The sequence below is a fragment of the Biomphalaria glabrata genome, chromosome 14 (genome assembly GCF_947242115.1).
Source record: "Biomphalaria glabrata chromosome 14, xgBioGlab47.1, whole genome shotgun sequence".
NCBI lineage: Eukaryota > Metazoa > Mollusca > Gastropoda > Planorbidae > Biomphalaria > Biomphalaria glabrata.
The window spans coordinates 10,779,118-10,795,549 of record NC_074724.1 but is presented as its reverse complement, the minus strand read 5'-3'; the positions used below and the strand labels follow the sequence as shown (position 1 = coordinate 10,795,549).

Below are 16,432 nucleotides of genomic sequence, written 5' to 3'. Positions count from 1 at the left end.
CATGCATTGTAATAATAATAATAAATTTATAAAATAAACTTTGCAAAATCAGAAGAATATAAAATTGAAGCTAATGGTACAAATTAAATATTAGCAAATAACATTATGCAAATAAAAGATTTATACATAAGTCACAAAATACCCCCCCAAATGTAAACAGTATCTTTGACTATTGAAACAAAATAAAAGTCATTACTTATGGATGTCAAAAAATCAAGTGTAGGGCACCGGCCACTTCTTCTTCTTCTAGCCAGCTTTATTGCTGCTGAGCTGTCAGCTCTTTTGCAGACTGTGCCAAGGAAAAATAGTTTGCCATTTTCTTCAGTTGTTCAGCACTGCCGTACAGGGTGTTGGTTATGTTGGGCTGGAGTGGACGTAGGGTCTGCCTAAGGTGGGTTAGGGAGGGGCATTCAAAGAGGATATAGTTTAAGGTTTCATAAGGGTGGGCGCAGTGTCTGCAAAGGGGGAAGTTGTGTGGAGTTTATTTTGGCTCTGCCTGTGTTTCCTGGTGCCCATTGGTTGAGCCACTCCTCTTTGTGATTGTTGATTAACATTGACCTTAGGGTGAAGTGGCTTACAGGTCTGTCTGGTTGTTCCATAGATGAACTTGCCTTTGATAGCTTATCTGCCTTTTCATTTCCCATGATGCCAATGTGTCCAGGGATCTACTGTAGTGTGATATTGATATTTAATTTTGAGTAGGGCAACATAAATGCATAGCATAGTAATAATTATTACAAATACATTTCTCTACTAGAATTTAGTCTGCTACATTTCAAGCCCAAAATCAACATAAAGCAATTACATAATAAGAAAAAAATAATGTAATACTATTTTTAAAATATATTTTAAAAATGAAAATGACTACAACTTGTACAGGTACTTGCGGTTTGCAATAAGAAATTATTTAGTCGATTTGTACACTTGATTTTTTGACATCCTTAAGTAATGACTTTTATTTTTGTTTCAATAGTCAAAGATAAGTATTTTCTCTTTAAGGAATTTGGACTTACATTGATGATGTCATTCTGTTTAGAACTTAGAAAACAGCTATACAGCATGTAATAGTGATCCCAACACTGGGCCTGAACATGATGTACCTTACACCATGCACACACACTAATGGAATGCTAGGAAATAGACTGAAAGATCGAATGCTGTCTTGTAATGGGTGGTAGCAAATCACACAATTTAAATGTTTTGTTTTATCAGAAATGGGCATAATTGACTTCACAGCTAAACCACTTTTTATTCAAAAAGAACAAAGAGTTTGAAAAAAATGAATTTGAATTAAGAAGAGTTTCAAATTTTATGGATTCCACTGAATTTATTACAAGAGTCTAGATAAGGTTTACAGATAATTCAAACCGATTTCTAAATTGCTTTTTATTTTACATGTTAACTTAAAATGATATGTAGGCTACATTGTTTTCATAAAACAATCATTGTGCAAGATATATTCATACACAAAAACTCATAATTCTCATTTTTTAAACACAACAATACTGGTATTGAGCTTTAAATATTGATAAAAAAAATAATACAAAAAGAGATGAAAAAATGGTTGTCAAATTAGGGGGAGTATATTGCTAAATGTCATGAGTTTGATATGTCTTGAAATTTTAACAATATTTTGATAAATAGGGATAGAAATACAACTTACATGTACTCAAAGAAATCCAATGGATAATAAATACAATAAGAACAACATTTCTGAATTCTTAGAGTTCTAGAAAAATGAACATTATAATAATAAGGCTTGTCTTCAAGTCCAAAGATTAATGAGGAATGCAGTATTTCCTGTGGCTATGCAGTCCCAGATGATATATAATGATTCCTTAAACATTGAGTCAAGTTAATATTGGGAGGCATAAACTGATTGGCTAGTATTTTTACTGGTTGTTGACTTGTAGCATCAAACTGCTGGTAGACAACTAAACCGTTGTAGGCGTAATGTATCTTAACAAATAAAACTTCAAATAACTTGAATAACTTCTTTTGTGAACAAACTAAATAACACATTATTTATAATATAGACAAAATCAACTTGTGATAAATGAAATACATGTAGTAGACTTTGGGAATAATATTAACAAAATCTAACTCACTACAATAACACAACCTTTCATTCTGGAGTCGTGTGTCCTAAGACCAAACGACAACTATTCCAATGGCTAACATCTTCCTACCATCACCATATAAACATACACACAGCTAGCTAAGGGGCTTAAGTTTAAATCCTGGCTTGGGCTGAGTTGTGTTTGCTGAGCGTCTTAAGGCAGCAAATTAAACTCCAGAAAAGAGATTGGACCAGAGTGCACTGAGCATGACATAGCATGATAGATACGCCATACAAAAGTAATTAACATAAAATTAACAACATGAAGTAAAATTGAGCATAAATTGAAAAGTGTAATTCCCTGAAAGACACTTCAAAAACTATGTCTATTAAAAGTATAATTTAAAAATTATAATACTATTGCAAACAACATTCATTTGCAATATAATTTATTTTTTCATACAAAAACATGGAAATAAAAAGTATTCATATAAATTTGAAAGTGTATTTATAATTAAAAAAACAAAAGGATATGATACAGATTTAAACCAGCTAATCTGAATATCAGGAATACCAGACAAACCAGTAATCATCACAACATATTGTTTACATATTATTATTATCATTAACATATAAAAGAGATCTGAAATATACATGAATTAAGTTAGCTTCCCTATTTGAAAGTCATTTATTTCTTTGCTGCCAGCTTCATTTGAACACTAACACAAAAATACTAAAACAGTCTTAAAAGAATTGGAATTCTAGAAAAGGTTTCTAATGTCTACAAATAAAAGTGCTACTTTCACTTAAGAAAAGAAAAATGATTAAAAATGCTTTGCTTAAAAGCACTGATGTACATTTAACACAATTTTTGATATAAATACAGGAAATTTTTTACTATTTTGATAATTTGTATTATTCTCATATTTTACTACTCTGTAAATGTGGCATGCTACTACTGATGATAAATGGACAAAAATACCTTGTGTTAGTAAGAAAGAAAAGAGCTTCTAGACTTCAAGCTAAAAGAGAATGTTTGATTAACACTTCCAAGAATCGGAAAAGCAAAATGCATCTTGCAAAATGGATGACTTTAAATAAGGCAGTGTATAAGGCTAGATAAAAACATCTGAACTCAACAAAGTTGGCTTGATGGGATAAGGAATGCTTCAAATTTGTCATGCACTCATGAACAACAAAGTGATTTAAAAGGACTTTTTATTACATGGCAGGTCAGTGTTCAGTCCATCTATAATGATTGGTTTCAATCTATGGCCCATGTGAAGATCTCAACAATAACTCACCATATATGATTTAAGGAAGATGTTCCCAAAAAATCCAAAAGACAGATAAAAAAACACAAATAAGTAAACATGGATTTCTATTGTAAAATAAAAAAGAGAGAAAATTGAGAGATAGTGAATACACAGCAAATATTACACAATCCAACAAAAATACTTGGCAAGAAATGAAGACAACAGATGGATTGTCCCATATAACTCACTTCTAAATAAAATGTTTTGTGCTAACACCAATGCAGAATATTTTATAAATCAATCATATATTTCAATATGTCTATATGAGAAAGTGACTAAACCAAGTTTAAAAGCTTAAATGGACCCATTATGAAAGGAGAATCAATCAGACAGAAAGATGCATCAGCACCAATGAAGCTTTTTTGGCATAAACTTAGGTTCTCAAAACGCAGACTTTAGTGCTGCTTAGAAAATGGTCAAAGAACTTACTTTCATGCAGCAAACCTAAAAGCTACAGGCTTGATTAAACTCATTTCTTGAGACGTAAGAGAGTGATCTTTAGTATAAGCATTGTTTTATATGATATACATAAACATTGTGTTAGGAAATCAATAATACCATTTATCAGACAAAAAAAACAAAGTATTAATGTAAAAGATCGCCAAGCAGGGTAAATAAAAAAGGCAATATGAAAAGTCTACATGTCCCTCCAATGAATGCAGAATGCTTTTATCTGTAAGTGTTCCTTTTGGCTGTAAGAGGACCAATATCATTTGCTTATTCTTAAAAGGTTGAGAACCAATGGGAAGCTAGATGCTAGATAATGATCAACAATAAGAACCAATAAAAGCATCTTTTTACTGTTTTGTTGGAAAACTATGCATTGTTTAATAACAAAGTCCTTATTTTTATATATATATTTTTAAAATTCTTTTTAATGAAATGAGAACATAATTATGTTAGCTTTAACCACACAGACACATAAAAAAAACTTGCTGTTTTTTTTTTTTTTTTTTTGGGGGGGGGGGGGGGGGGGGGCAAAACTAGAATACCAACAATTACCTACAAATTAATTTATTTTATAAAGTTTTGCCTGGATGCCCTTTACAGCTTTTAATCTTCCATCTGTGTGCATTAATTATAAATGAAAATCAATTTATGAAAAGAGTTGTTTTTTCTAAAGCAATAATAAAATTGGATTAACTTAATCATTTATAATAATAAAAAATGATCATTCTTATAGTAAGAGAGTTGTATTTAGGTTGTATTTAAAATCTTGAAAAAAAGATATATCAAGGAAAAAAGAATACATCTTAAGTATACACACACCTGGTAATAAAAACAACAACATCTGTCCTCTCATGAAACCTTGAGATAATCAACTAGATGTACCACTGTTAATAGTTTGCGATCTGATCTCCACATAAACAGACTCTTGTAAAGTTTCATGATAAAGTGACAAGAGGCTTTCACCATTCATTACTAGCTCAGTGTTATCCTCTAGAGTTTAAAAAAAAAAAAAAGAGAAAGTTAATACAGAATCATGTTTTGGGTTAAGATGTTAAATAAAATGATATTTATTTAATCACATTAACTAAGTAACTAGGCTGTTACTTGAGATTACATTTCATGCATTTCAGCATTAATTAGGTTATTATATTTTCAATACAGGTTATCATATTATAATGATTTTTTAAATAATAAGGTAACTTGGTTTAACATAGATAATTTTGTTAAACATAGAGCAATGAAAAAAAAAAGGAATACACTTAAGCTGCATGGAAAGAGGTGGTGTTGACGGTCATTGACTTATAACCAAACTGCTGGTAGACAGCTAAACCATGGTAGACATACTATATCTTAACTAATAAACTTGAAATGAATTAACTTCTTTGTGAAAAAGAATAAAGATATCCAAGACAAGAAGCAGCCACCAGAAAAGAGGAAACAGTTGAAGAAAACAATGAACACTTTGCAGGCATATTATCACTTCCCTTCAATGAATAATACTAAATATAAATTTTAATATAATATAGACAAAATCAAGTTAATATGAGATAAAATAAATGTACCTACTAGACTTAAGTAATATTTTTTTTAACAAAATCTCAGTACAACAACTCAACCTTTCTCACATTATGGAGTCATCTCTCCTAACTGAGACCAAATGATGACAATGCCATCTATGTTGCATCATTTACAACCAATTGCTAATGTCTTCTCAACGTCACCATAAAACACACACATGCTCCATAATAAGGGGGTAACTGTTGTGTCAGCAACATTGTTTCAAGTTTAGCTAATGCCCATGCTTTTTATCTTATTAATATAAGATGAACCATTGTTGAATCACTACTGAAGGAGGCGGTGCAGACTAGTTTGAGAAACTGTAATTTATTTTAGAAAGCAAAGAACATTGGGATCTCTGCCAAGCTCCAAGGCAACTTAAAGAAATATTAGGATAATTTTTTTAAAAAGTCTATTTAAAATAATCTAGGCTGAGTGACTTTTGAGCCTAATATTTTATATTTTCCATGACAGCAGGAATTTTTCATTTAGTATTTAGGGGCATGTGTAAGTTCACCTATCTTCATAAAAATAAAGGTAGTTGGTCATTTGGCTAGTCACAGAAAACTTTGAGCTCAAAATAATATCTGATAAATTTGGTATCTTTACTTACTGTTGATTATTTCCATGCAAGGACAAGTAAATGTGTGTCAGTTTCAATATATTTATTATACAAAACTTTATACAACTACTATCTGTACTACAAGCTCTCACTTTTCACTACAAGTTTTAACTAAAATTTCTCTCAATAACTCCAAGTTCTGACTTAACTAGCATAAGTTCTTAATTTACTAGCTCAAGTTCTATCTAATTAACATTACAAAAATCAGGCCTTATATACCTTTTTCTCTCCACCCTTACTTTTCATAGATGTACCTGTACAAAAGCACCAAGTAGACAATTGTATTCCCTCGGGACTAACAGTCACCCACCTGTATCGTATGAACAGAACAAACATCTTTCTCTCATCAGACATTGACACATACCCTCTCGTGTCTCCAGTCTCCAAACTATACACAGTTTAACACATTTTTTTGTACAATATTCTTTCATTAACATGTAACTTTAATTTGTAAAGCGCTGGTTATGAGTGTGTATGTGTTTTCGTGTGTGAATGTTGTTCTTATTTGCATCTATATTGTTATTGTACTGTAAGACATGCACAGAATAATATACCTTTTTTAATAACCAAAATATGGTTCAACTGTGATTCCTCTAATTCATTAAGAATCTTTGATATGAGCTATAAAAAAAAATTAAAGTAGAGATATATAAATAGATTTATATAAATATATATAAATAAATACATTCTAAATACATTGTGGAGTGATAATTAATATTAAATAGAAAGTTATTTCAAGTTTAAAACATAGGTAACATGTTATGTCCAACAACTTACATCTTTAACTTTAAAAGTAGAAGAACTGAAGTGTGACTCTTGAAGAAGATATTCATAATCCTCTCCATTATATCTCAATAAAATATGTATTCCATTGCGATCAGTTTCTGTGAAGCAAAAAAAAATAAAAAAATAGTATATCACTGAGTTAAAATGTTATTAATTGGTTATCATCAAAATTGTGATAGAAAATGAAAAATTGTGCATAAATGTCATGTACAGAAAAATACAATTGTACAATGATCAAAGGTAGTTCAGAAAAAGGTTTATTATTATTGTTGCTTATTTTTTGGTAATTCTTTGTTATGATTTTCCCATTTCTTTGATAGAATTTCTATTTTCACTATTTTAATTAATTCCTTTAACAAAACAAAATGGTAGTGAAAATGTTATAGAGCCATACTTTTTAAATTATGAATATTCTTTGCAATTATTAGAAATTACTTTGAATATCATGCAAATGGTCACCAGAAGAACTTTTAGTAGAGATTATGGAGATGGCTCTCTGTCCTTAACTCCTTCATTTTTAATTATTTTATTTTTTTTGCTGCTGTGTATTAACTATCACAGGTAAATAATTAAGTGACTCAGGTATAGCAGATCCACTTTGAACTTTTCATATAGCCAGTGGTCTTCTACTGCTCCTTTTTCATATTTTTCTTTTAAAAAATGTACCAGCCTCTAAGAATTGTGTGAAGGCAAATTTGAATAAAATGTTATTTAGTTTGTTAATTTTTAATCATTAATTTTATAACTTCTATTATAAAAAAAATTATGTCAAATAATTTGCAGTGATTACACATACAAATTAATCTCATTGTCATGCTTTCTTTCAAATAGTCCCTTTTTAATTTAAGTTATTGTAAATATTAGGCCTACTATTTTTAAGTTTAATTGTAAATTTATTTTTATTTTTAATATAAATATTATTATTGCTGAGTTCACTAAAAAATGAAATTAAGCTGATAGGAACCTTTTGCCTCTTGCAGTCTGACAATATAATAAATGTGAAGCTTTAAATTAGCCAATGCAAGGGGAAGGTCTCCTCTAGTGGCTACATCCAGTCTATTTCTTTGCTTATTCATTAAGTTTGTTACGCACTAAATCTAACTCTAGTTTAACCATGTATGTTGATGGAAAAAGCTAAAAATGTTCCATTTTCAACCACAGTTTTGGAATCTTACAGAAACATTGAAGTGCAGCCACATATCTTTTGTGCTTACTATGTTAATATTCTTTTTACTGAAGACATAATTTTGTAAAAATCTATTTTTTCCTACAACTCTATTTGAACATCAGTAACAGATGTCATTTATATTTAATTTTTTTTATTTATTACATCGTAGAAGCTAATCATCATTTCTTCATAGAGCATTGTTAATTGTACTGCACAGACATTGATGTCCTTAGGCAGTAACTCATTTGTCAACAAAAAAGATTGTAAAACTCTTTAAGATAGATTTAATATCTCGATAAAAGAGAAAATGTTTTATTCAATTAAAGTCAATTTTTTTCCTTGCAGTCGGAGATTGGTTTCATTCATATGCCAACCAATGAATCTTTGTTTCTCAAAAAAATTCCAAAATTGTATTTAAGAGATTAACAAAATGAGCAATACAATTACTATTCAAAATACAGCAAACTTCAGTTTACATTATCTAATAAGAGTTTAACTTGTTGCTCATCATTTGTTTCACAAAACTGTTGAAAGTTAAGCTAACTTAACTAGATTCAAATGGAGTTGTAGGCAAAAATTTTAACAAAATGTTGCCTGTGTATCACAATTCACAAGGTAAACAGTGGATAGACCTGGATTTTCTTTATTCTATATTACTTATGAAGCCTTTGTAGCTTCCAACCACTGATATCCCATATGTCGCAATAAGCTACAAAACTACACAATTTTGAAATAATATTTTATCACTAAGCAAAGTCTTTTGTGTCACAGATAAGTTTTAAACAATTTTTAATTTTAGTTTTAATCACTTCTTAAACATTATAATATAAGACATAAGTTTTTTGTTTTGTTTTTTTTACAGAAAAAAAAAGCTATGCAATTTTCTAAGAGGTCACTAAAACAGCGTTGACATAAAATTTGCTTTTAATCTTGTTTGAATTGTAGAAAGTTTTTAAATTATTCATAAATATTATTAATATACTTTAAGGATATGTGTTTGAGAAGCAGACTTGGTTTCATAACCACATTTGAAAATGTTCTCATTCAAAGTAGATTATTGGAATATTATTGGAATACTTTTTAAAGTTTTATCTGATATGGTAATTCAATAAAACTTTAGAAGAGATTGATACTAACAATATATGCCCTCCGATAACAGCAAATGAGTAAGAATTTATGCATAGAAAAAGGGATTCCTGAACTCAATTTGAATGAATTTCTAACAATGTTTCTGTTCTTAAATTAGAAGCAAACTAACTATGACTTGTCTATAAATATAACCAATTTGCCAGGGTTAATTTTGAAGAAATGTGTTAATATTTGTTTTGTTTCAGTGCATCTCTATTATCTAGATCTAATCTAGACTCTACTAGACTCTAGTTTCTTCTTTTATCTCTACAACCAACTTTTATGCCCAGAGCCCACATACGGCCATACGCCGATATGGCGATACACCCTTTTGGCTCCCAGCTCCCCCCGATTTGAAGAAAAATTTCATTTAAAGAAATCGCACCCCGGAGGTGCTAGATAATATTAATAGAGAGTAGAGTAGTAGCACCCCTGTTGAAAACCAGCTACTGACTGACTGTTCCACTGACGGTGACTGTTGTTAGTGTTCACATTCAATTGTGATTGTGAGATTCAGATTCATCTGAGATTCTCAGATTGAGAGATTGTGATAGTCACTCAGTGAATGAGTGATCTCATGATAATCTCATCTAGATTCTACTTTAGATCTATCCTCCTATAAGATCTAGATTCTAGAATGAGTCTTAGTTTACAAAACTGAAATTGTCAAATTTCAAAACAAGTGTAAACTAACACAAACACACAACCTGCCACTCGACGAGACATTTCTATGTGATCTAGATCGTAACTCACTGGAGACGTGTAAACAATAAACACAGACCTATAGATATTTTATTTTACATTCAGCATTTTCGTTTCGCACTATTAAAAAAATAATGAAATTAACGGAGATATTCTTTTACCGCCAAGTTTGACTTCCAGCAATCATGGGCGTAGCCAAAGGGAGGGAGATAATGTCGTAATATTCAATGTAAAAACAAATTTCGGGCATTCATTTGGGGACACCTTCAATGGATTTGCACTTATGGACTCCTCTCCGGCTCTCCCGCACCCTAGATTTTTCCAAGGCTTTTGCAAACTTCACCACTATAGTTTTCTTAAAAAATTAAAATATTTTTGCATTGATGGTCCGTTGCATCAGTGGATTAAGGATTTTCTGATGTGGAGGGAACAAACTTTAATGATAAATGGCTCTAAATCAACACCAGTAACAGTAAACTCGAATCAGGTGTACCTCAAGGAAATGTCTAATTATAGGTCCACTGCTATTTTTAATTTACATAAATGATTTACCAAATTGCTTTAGTTCAGGAACGAAAGTCCGATTATTTGCAGACGATTGCATAATATATAAAACAATAAAAACAACACAAGATACAGAAATTTACACTACAAAGTAGCCTACTATAAAGAGAATTAGATAAATTACAGAAATGGGGAATCAAATTGAAGCATGTCTTTCCACCTAGAAAAATGCCAGTTATTAAGAGTAACAAAAAAAAGAAAAAACTATCTTATCTTATAGCCTATAATATAATAGGCCTACAGAAGTTTGTTTTTTTTTACGATGATTACGTCATGCATGTTGACCAAAGGCTTAAACTCTGCTAAGGCACTGCACGTCAATGGTTTTCCTGGCTGGCCCATTCCCATTTTAGTTTTTTTAAACATCATTATTATAGTTGAAGAGTAAAAGGTATGTCAGTGGAGACTAGTCAACAGCAATTGGAAAATATTTTGAGATCTGCTGCTTATTGTCTGCTCTTAATTTTTAGATGAGATTTTTTTTTTACACATTCTTGCAAGTCTTGCAATTGACAAGCAAGAAAGGATGATGGCTTCAACTGCATTTATCTTTTCATGATTTGCTATAATATCAAACAGGATTAGGCCCTATATATGCATTTGTCGTTGGAAATTTTTGTCATTTCTTTGCTTAAAATTTGCAAAACTCTGTAGTTTGCCTTTACCGCTAACTAATTTTCTTTTTTCTTCTTAGTAAATATCCCCGTCAAGCCTCAAATCTTTAGACTATTCGCAAAGTAAGCTTCTATTTTTATTTTCTTTGGCTCTTCAATTTCATTTAATGTACAAATGTTATGGTTATTATCATTCGCGTTGATATCAAAAGAACATGACCAGAAATGCAGAAATGATGCCATGTGTCACATACACATTGATTTCAAAGACAAAATTAAGCCAGCTCAAGACAGCAGTAGAAATTTCCAAAATGTAAAAATAACTGTCAATATATGTTGCCTAAAACACAAACGTTAGGCCTATTTCTTTTAATAATATAAATATCAGAATATTGAAATATCATCTAAGAAAGATTGAGAGTTTCAACAAAAGGAAATGTAAGATTTTTCTCCACTTTGATGGGATTTTTTATACGCTTTGTGTGGACGTCTCGACGTGCCGGATATAGCAACGCACCGTAAACCAGATCTGGCTCATTGGCTTTGATGTAGGCTGATGCTTACCATTTTGTGTATCATTGTTCTGGAGTCATATATATGGCCTACACTCTAGATCAGGGGTGGGCAAATTACGGAACAAAGCTGCTTAAAATATCTATCTATTATGGCCTATCAACCTAAATTTCATTGCAATAAAAGTTATCTGATCTAGTGGCCTTAACCACAGAAAGTTCCGAAAAGTACTTGAAGATCTAGAAACAAAATATTCCGATGTATCGCTAGCTTAGCATGAGCAAGGTAATGAGAAGAATGTAAAATCTCAAGCAAGAAGTGGTTATTAAATGCTCCTAGAAAGACATTGGACTGTGACTTTGTTAATATTTCTAATGAAGAGTGGAAGACAGATTTCATGTTTTTCATGGCAACTATTGCAATGGGTTGTTTGCACAAGAAATGTAAGTGCATGTTAAATCTTTTCAAACAAGGCTTTCCAATTTCTCCAGGCCAGCAAGAGTAACATGTTTTGTAACTTTCCTTTGCTAAAAGGTAAAACTATTTGTAGAAATAGATTAAAAGTACAAGACTTATTTAGATTCCTTAAATGTGGAATTTCAGATGTACCTTAACGGCTCTGAAACCACATTCACTAAATAGTGGGTTAGTCGGTAAAGCAACACTCGAGCAAAGATCTTTCCTGCTACTGACAGAAGTGTAATGCCTCTATAGTTGGAGCAGTTAGACTTGTCAAAATGCAAAGAGCAGAACTTAAACCTATACGCTGCCTTTGTGGACCTCACCAAGGCTTTCGACACGGCCAGTCGCGATGGTTTGTGGAGGATTTTGGCCAGGCTGGGATGCCCATCTACGTTCCTATCTATTCTCAAGCAGTTTCGCGTGGGGCAAAGAGACCAGATCAGACACAATGGTGCCCTTTCTGATCACTTCCCAATAGAAAATGGCATGAAGCAGGGCTGTGTACTTGCTCCTGCTCTATTCCCTATCTTCTTTGGCGTAATGCTGGGTCAAATGAGGCAGCGATTGTACGAAGCTATCTATATCCGGTTTCGTTCTGACGACAATGTGTTCAATCTTCGACGTCTACTATCCCATACAAAAACAAAGGAGATGATCATAACGGAGCTTCTCTATGCCGATGATTGCGCCCTGCTAACTCACAATGAACATGACCTCCAGAACGCGGTAAACGAATTTGCACACGCTGCCGCCTCTTTCGGTCTATCTATAAACCTTGGGAAAACAGAAGTCATGTTCCAGAAGTCGCCTAATAAAACATACTCAGCCCCAAGGATCACCGTAAACAGATAGCCCCTTAATGTGGTAAACCACTTTACATATCTAGGTAGTATAGTGTCAAATGACGCCTCACTTTCAAAGGAAGTTAATAACCGTCTGGCCAGGGCCAGTAGCACATTTAGACGCCTTCAGGCGAGAGTTTGGTGGAACAGATCGCTCCGCCTGCCTACAAAAATCAGTGTCTAACAGGCGGTGGTTCTCTCAACCCTTCTGTATGGCTCCGAGACATGGACACTATATAGGAAACATCTAATTTAAGACTTCTTGAGCGCTTCCACCAAAGATGCTTGCGCTCCATCATACGGTGTCAAGACCGCACTACAAACAGCGATGTTCTTGCGAACGCCGATATTGGCAGTATAGAGGGACTTCTTTTGGTCCGACAGTTGCGCTGGGTAGGGCACGTATCTCGTATGGGAGACGAACGTATGCCAAAGGAAGTCTTTTTTTGGTGAGCTAAAAGGTGGTCGACGTAACAGAGGTGCCCCACGAAAACGCTTCAAAGACCAGCTTAGGCGTTAACTTTTCTTGACTGACATAGAAGACAGCACCTGGTTTCATGCGGCCTCAGAACGAGACAGCTGGAGTTCACTCACGAAGGCTGCCTAGGAAAAACGCAAGTGACGAAAAGAAAATCTAAAGCGACCACCTGCGGACAATATGGTTATGCTTGCCCTAGGTATGGCAAAATATGTAGGTCACATCTGGGACTGCGCAGCCACGGGAAATAGTGCATTCCTCACTAATCTTCAGACTCGAAGACTAGCCTTATTATTATTATTATTAATTGTGGAATTTATAAAAACAAATTTAAAGATGTCAAGAAGCAGTTTTCAATACTATCAACTCACCATTTAGAGCATAAGCTGATTCAGCTCTAAAGGACGTAACTCCAAGCAAATTATGACCTGATAGAGAAGTTCGATCAGTACTTACGCTGGAGTTTTATATGGGTGCCAGAAGATGTATTTACACACTTATAAAAAAAAATTGCTGCTAAACTTTCACATAATTTGGATACACATACATGTACATCTGTGAACAAGCATTTTGTGTGTGTGTGTGTGTAAACTAAACAAGTGTAATCACAGGTCAATAGTGACTTACTGTAATTTGACAGCAGCCACAAGAAGAACTATAGTAAGCTAGTTACACAGTTCCGGAACATTTTTTCAATCGTAAAATTGGTTTCGGAAATGGCTAACTCTTGTAATTCCTCAATTGGGAATGTGAAAAAAAAACTATAAATAGGAATTCAAAGACGTTGTACACAGTTAGCTAGCGTAATTTTGTAAGTTGTAAGTACACACACACACACACACACATATATATATATATATATATGTATATATATATATATATATATTGTTATAAACCTGGAGGTGGCACAGATGGGGGTGGTGGTGTGTGTGTGTAGTCAGACGACGCAAATCGCCCCAGGCCAGCGCTAGATGAGCGGTCAACCGTGACGAGTTACGACGATCGGCCGAGACGAGTATCAACATGATGGTTCGGGAAGGATCGACATCGTGAACCGAGCTCAGGAGTGTCACGAGGGATGTAGTCATCTGACCACCCAGAATGGTCGAGCGACGTTCTGTCCGGTTCTAGAAGGCCAGCAGGGACCCTATATAAAGAGCGAAGGTATCAGAGACCATGAGTGACAACATCCCGATCTACAGTTCGTTACAACGGTACAGTACAAGTCCGAGACGAGACAGAGAGACCAGTGCAAGAGTTGATACAGCGGAGAGATATTTGTACAGTCTTGTGTTACGTGCTGCCAATTGTACAGTATTGGCTGTTATTTATTAACATTAAACTATTACGTTATTTTCAAGACTGAGTTGTCAAGTTCTTACAGTTGGTGGTGTCGTTTTGGTGCCATTTGCAGCGAGCCTGGATAGGGAGATTCGTAACAATATATATATATATATATAGCGAAGCGACAACAAAAAAAGTACAGACCTTCATCAACAGATGCCTGAGAAATATCCTAGATGAGTGGGCAGACAACTATAGAGGTGCAGATCTTAGATTGGTCACACCTTAGAAAAGATAACAGCAACAGAGCTAGACAGGCCTTAGAGCGGTATCCCCAGGGAACAAGACGTAGAGGAAGACCAAAAAGAACATGACGACGCAGTACACAAGAGGAAGCCGAGAGGACCGGGAAGAGCTGGGAAGCCATAAAAAAAACTAGCAAGAGACCGTCGAGAGTGGCATGTTTTTGTCGAGGCCCAATGTTCCATAGAGGAATCCAAATGAATGATGATGATAGTAGCCTACTCTAAGTATGATTATATCACTTTGTTAGGGTCCGTCATTTGTTTAGAAGTATTTTTACCAATTGTTTTGTTTAGTGCGATTTCGAGCTTTAAGCGCTATATATCACTTGTTTCTATCAGAAAAGAATGGGGGTGGGCTGGGCAAAAAGTAAGGGGGTTATTGTTAAAGTTAATGCTACTGTGATCGCCTTTAAAATGCATTTTAAATTATAAAAGAAAAAGTTGTAATACTTCCACTTCAAACTCGTGGGCTCAAACCGATACACACTAATCACTATGCCAGCAAAGTGCTTATGAAAATATTTGATTGTATGCGACGACCTATAATTATTAATTCTCTACACAAAGCATTCAACTGATAGGCCTACCACCACATCCCAGAAATTTGTTACCTTCGAGCGAGGAAATACTCACACCTAAGACACCAGATCTCAAGGTGGTGAAGAAACACTTTGACTCGACGAAACAGTCACAGAAACACTATGGGTCTATTATGACAAGAGGAAAGGAGTTAAGAGTCATAATCCACTACAAGACGGAACGGCAGTCAGTTTGCAACTTAAAAAAAACAAACAACAGGAACAGTATAGTTTCGAAACATACTGCTAAGCCTAGATCATATAATGTGAAAAGTGGAAATCAGGTCTACAGAAGAAAAAGGAAACACATCAGAAAGTCTTATGAGAAAGCAAACAGATTTGACAATAATTATGACTTTCAGATGACATCTCAGAACAATTGGAACCACAATACCTAGAGAGTCCAAGATATACAAACTACGCTAGATGCTGCGCTGAATCTATACACACTGCTTCTTCTTACAACTCTAGACCACATGAAAGTTAACGTAACACGATCAGGCAGAATATTATATTATATAAGAGACTTATTTGTGATAAAAAAAATGACTTTTTAGTTGACTAGTTTGTTAGTTATTCTGATAAATAGATTTTCTGAATTAAAGAAGAGAGATGTAACTTATTATATATATGGATTATATGTACATTTGCACACTTTGAGCGCGTCACAGTGCAACACCACTTGTAAGTGTTTACGTAATAAATGGAGACTAAGTTCCTAATAGATTCTATGTCTTATGGTCTCCCCTCTTAAACACTAGTTTGTTATTTGTGTAAAAAAAATATTCTACATTATGCGAAGTAAATTTTTTTCCCCTTGTTCGATACCAAACTAAACAATTATAAAAATTACCAATACTTAATTAATTATCTTTTGATTTTTGTTTTGTCAGGTACAAGAAATAGTTGTGCGAAGTTTCAACTTTATCCGAGATTGGATGTGGGAAAAATAAACATTTTACCAGAATATGTAGGGCTACGTCTGGGGATTTTTATAAATGCAA

General features: G+C 33.4%; 1 protein-coding gene across 5 annotated transcripts; it reads right to left on the bottom strand.

Annotated features, from left to right (window-relative positions):
* Positions 1 to 4: 4 nt before the first annotated feature.
* On the bottom strand, positions 5 to 9,854 carry LOC106051334 (uncharacterized). Of its 5 annotated transcripts, XR_008774703.1 has the most exons (5): positions 9,794 to 9,854; positions 6,782 to 6,888; positions 6,559 to 6,625; positions 4,645 to 4,815; positions 5 to 4,131 (listed from the first exon to the last, which is right to left on the bottom strand). XR_008774703.1 is itself a non-coding variant. In XM_013206508.2 (4 exons), exons 1-4 carry the CDS (start codon positions 9,810 to 9,812, stop codon positions 4,694 to 4,696), a joined length of 315 nt encoding a protein of 104 aa, XP_013061962.2. In that variant the 5' UTR covers positions 9,813 to 9,848; the 3' UTR covers positions 4,349 to 4,693. The 5 variants fall into 5 exon arrangements, 1 of the variants encoding a protein (XP_013061962.2); XR_008774704.1 differs by lacking the exon at positions 5 to 4,131 and having other exon boundaries at positions 4,349 to 4,815; positions 9,781 to 9,817; XR_008774705.1 differs by lacking the exons at positions 5 to 4,131; positions 9,794 to 9,854 and adding an exon at positions 9,541 to 9,743 and having other exon boundaries at positions 4,349 to 4,815.
* Positions 9,855 to 16,432: the final 6,578 nt, after the last annotated feature.

Coding starts and splice junctions, on each gene's coding strand:
- LOC106051334 (XM_013206508.2), bottom strand. Junction 6,626..6,781: donor CTACTTTTAAAGTTAAAGAT/GTAAGTTGTTGG, acceptor TTTTTTTTATAG/CTCATATCAAAGATTCTTAA. Junction 4,816..6,558: donor TATTTTGGTTATTAAAAAAG/GTATATTATTCT, acceptor TTTAAACTCTAG/AGGATAACACTGAGCTAGTA.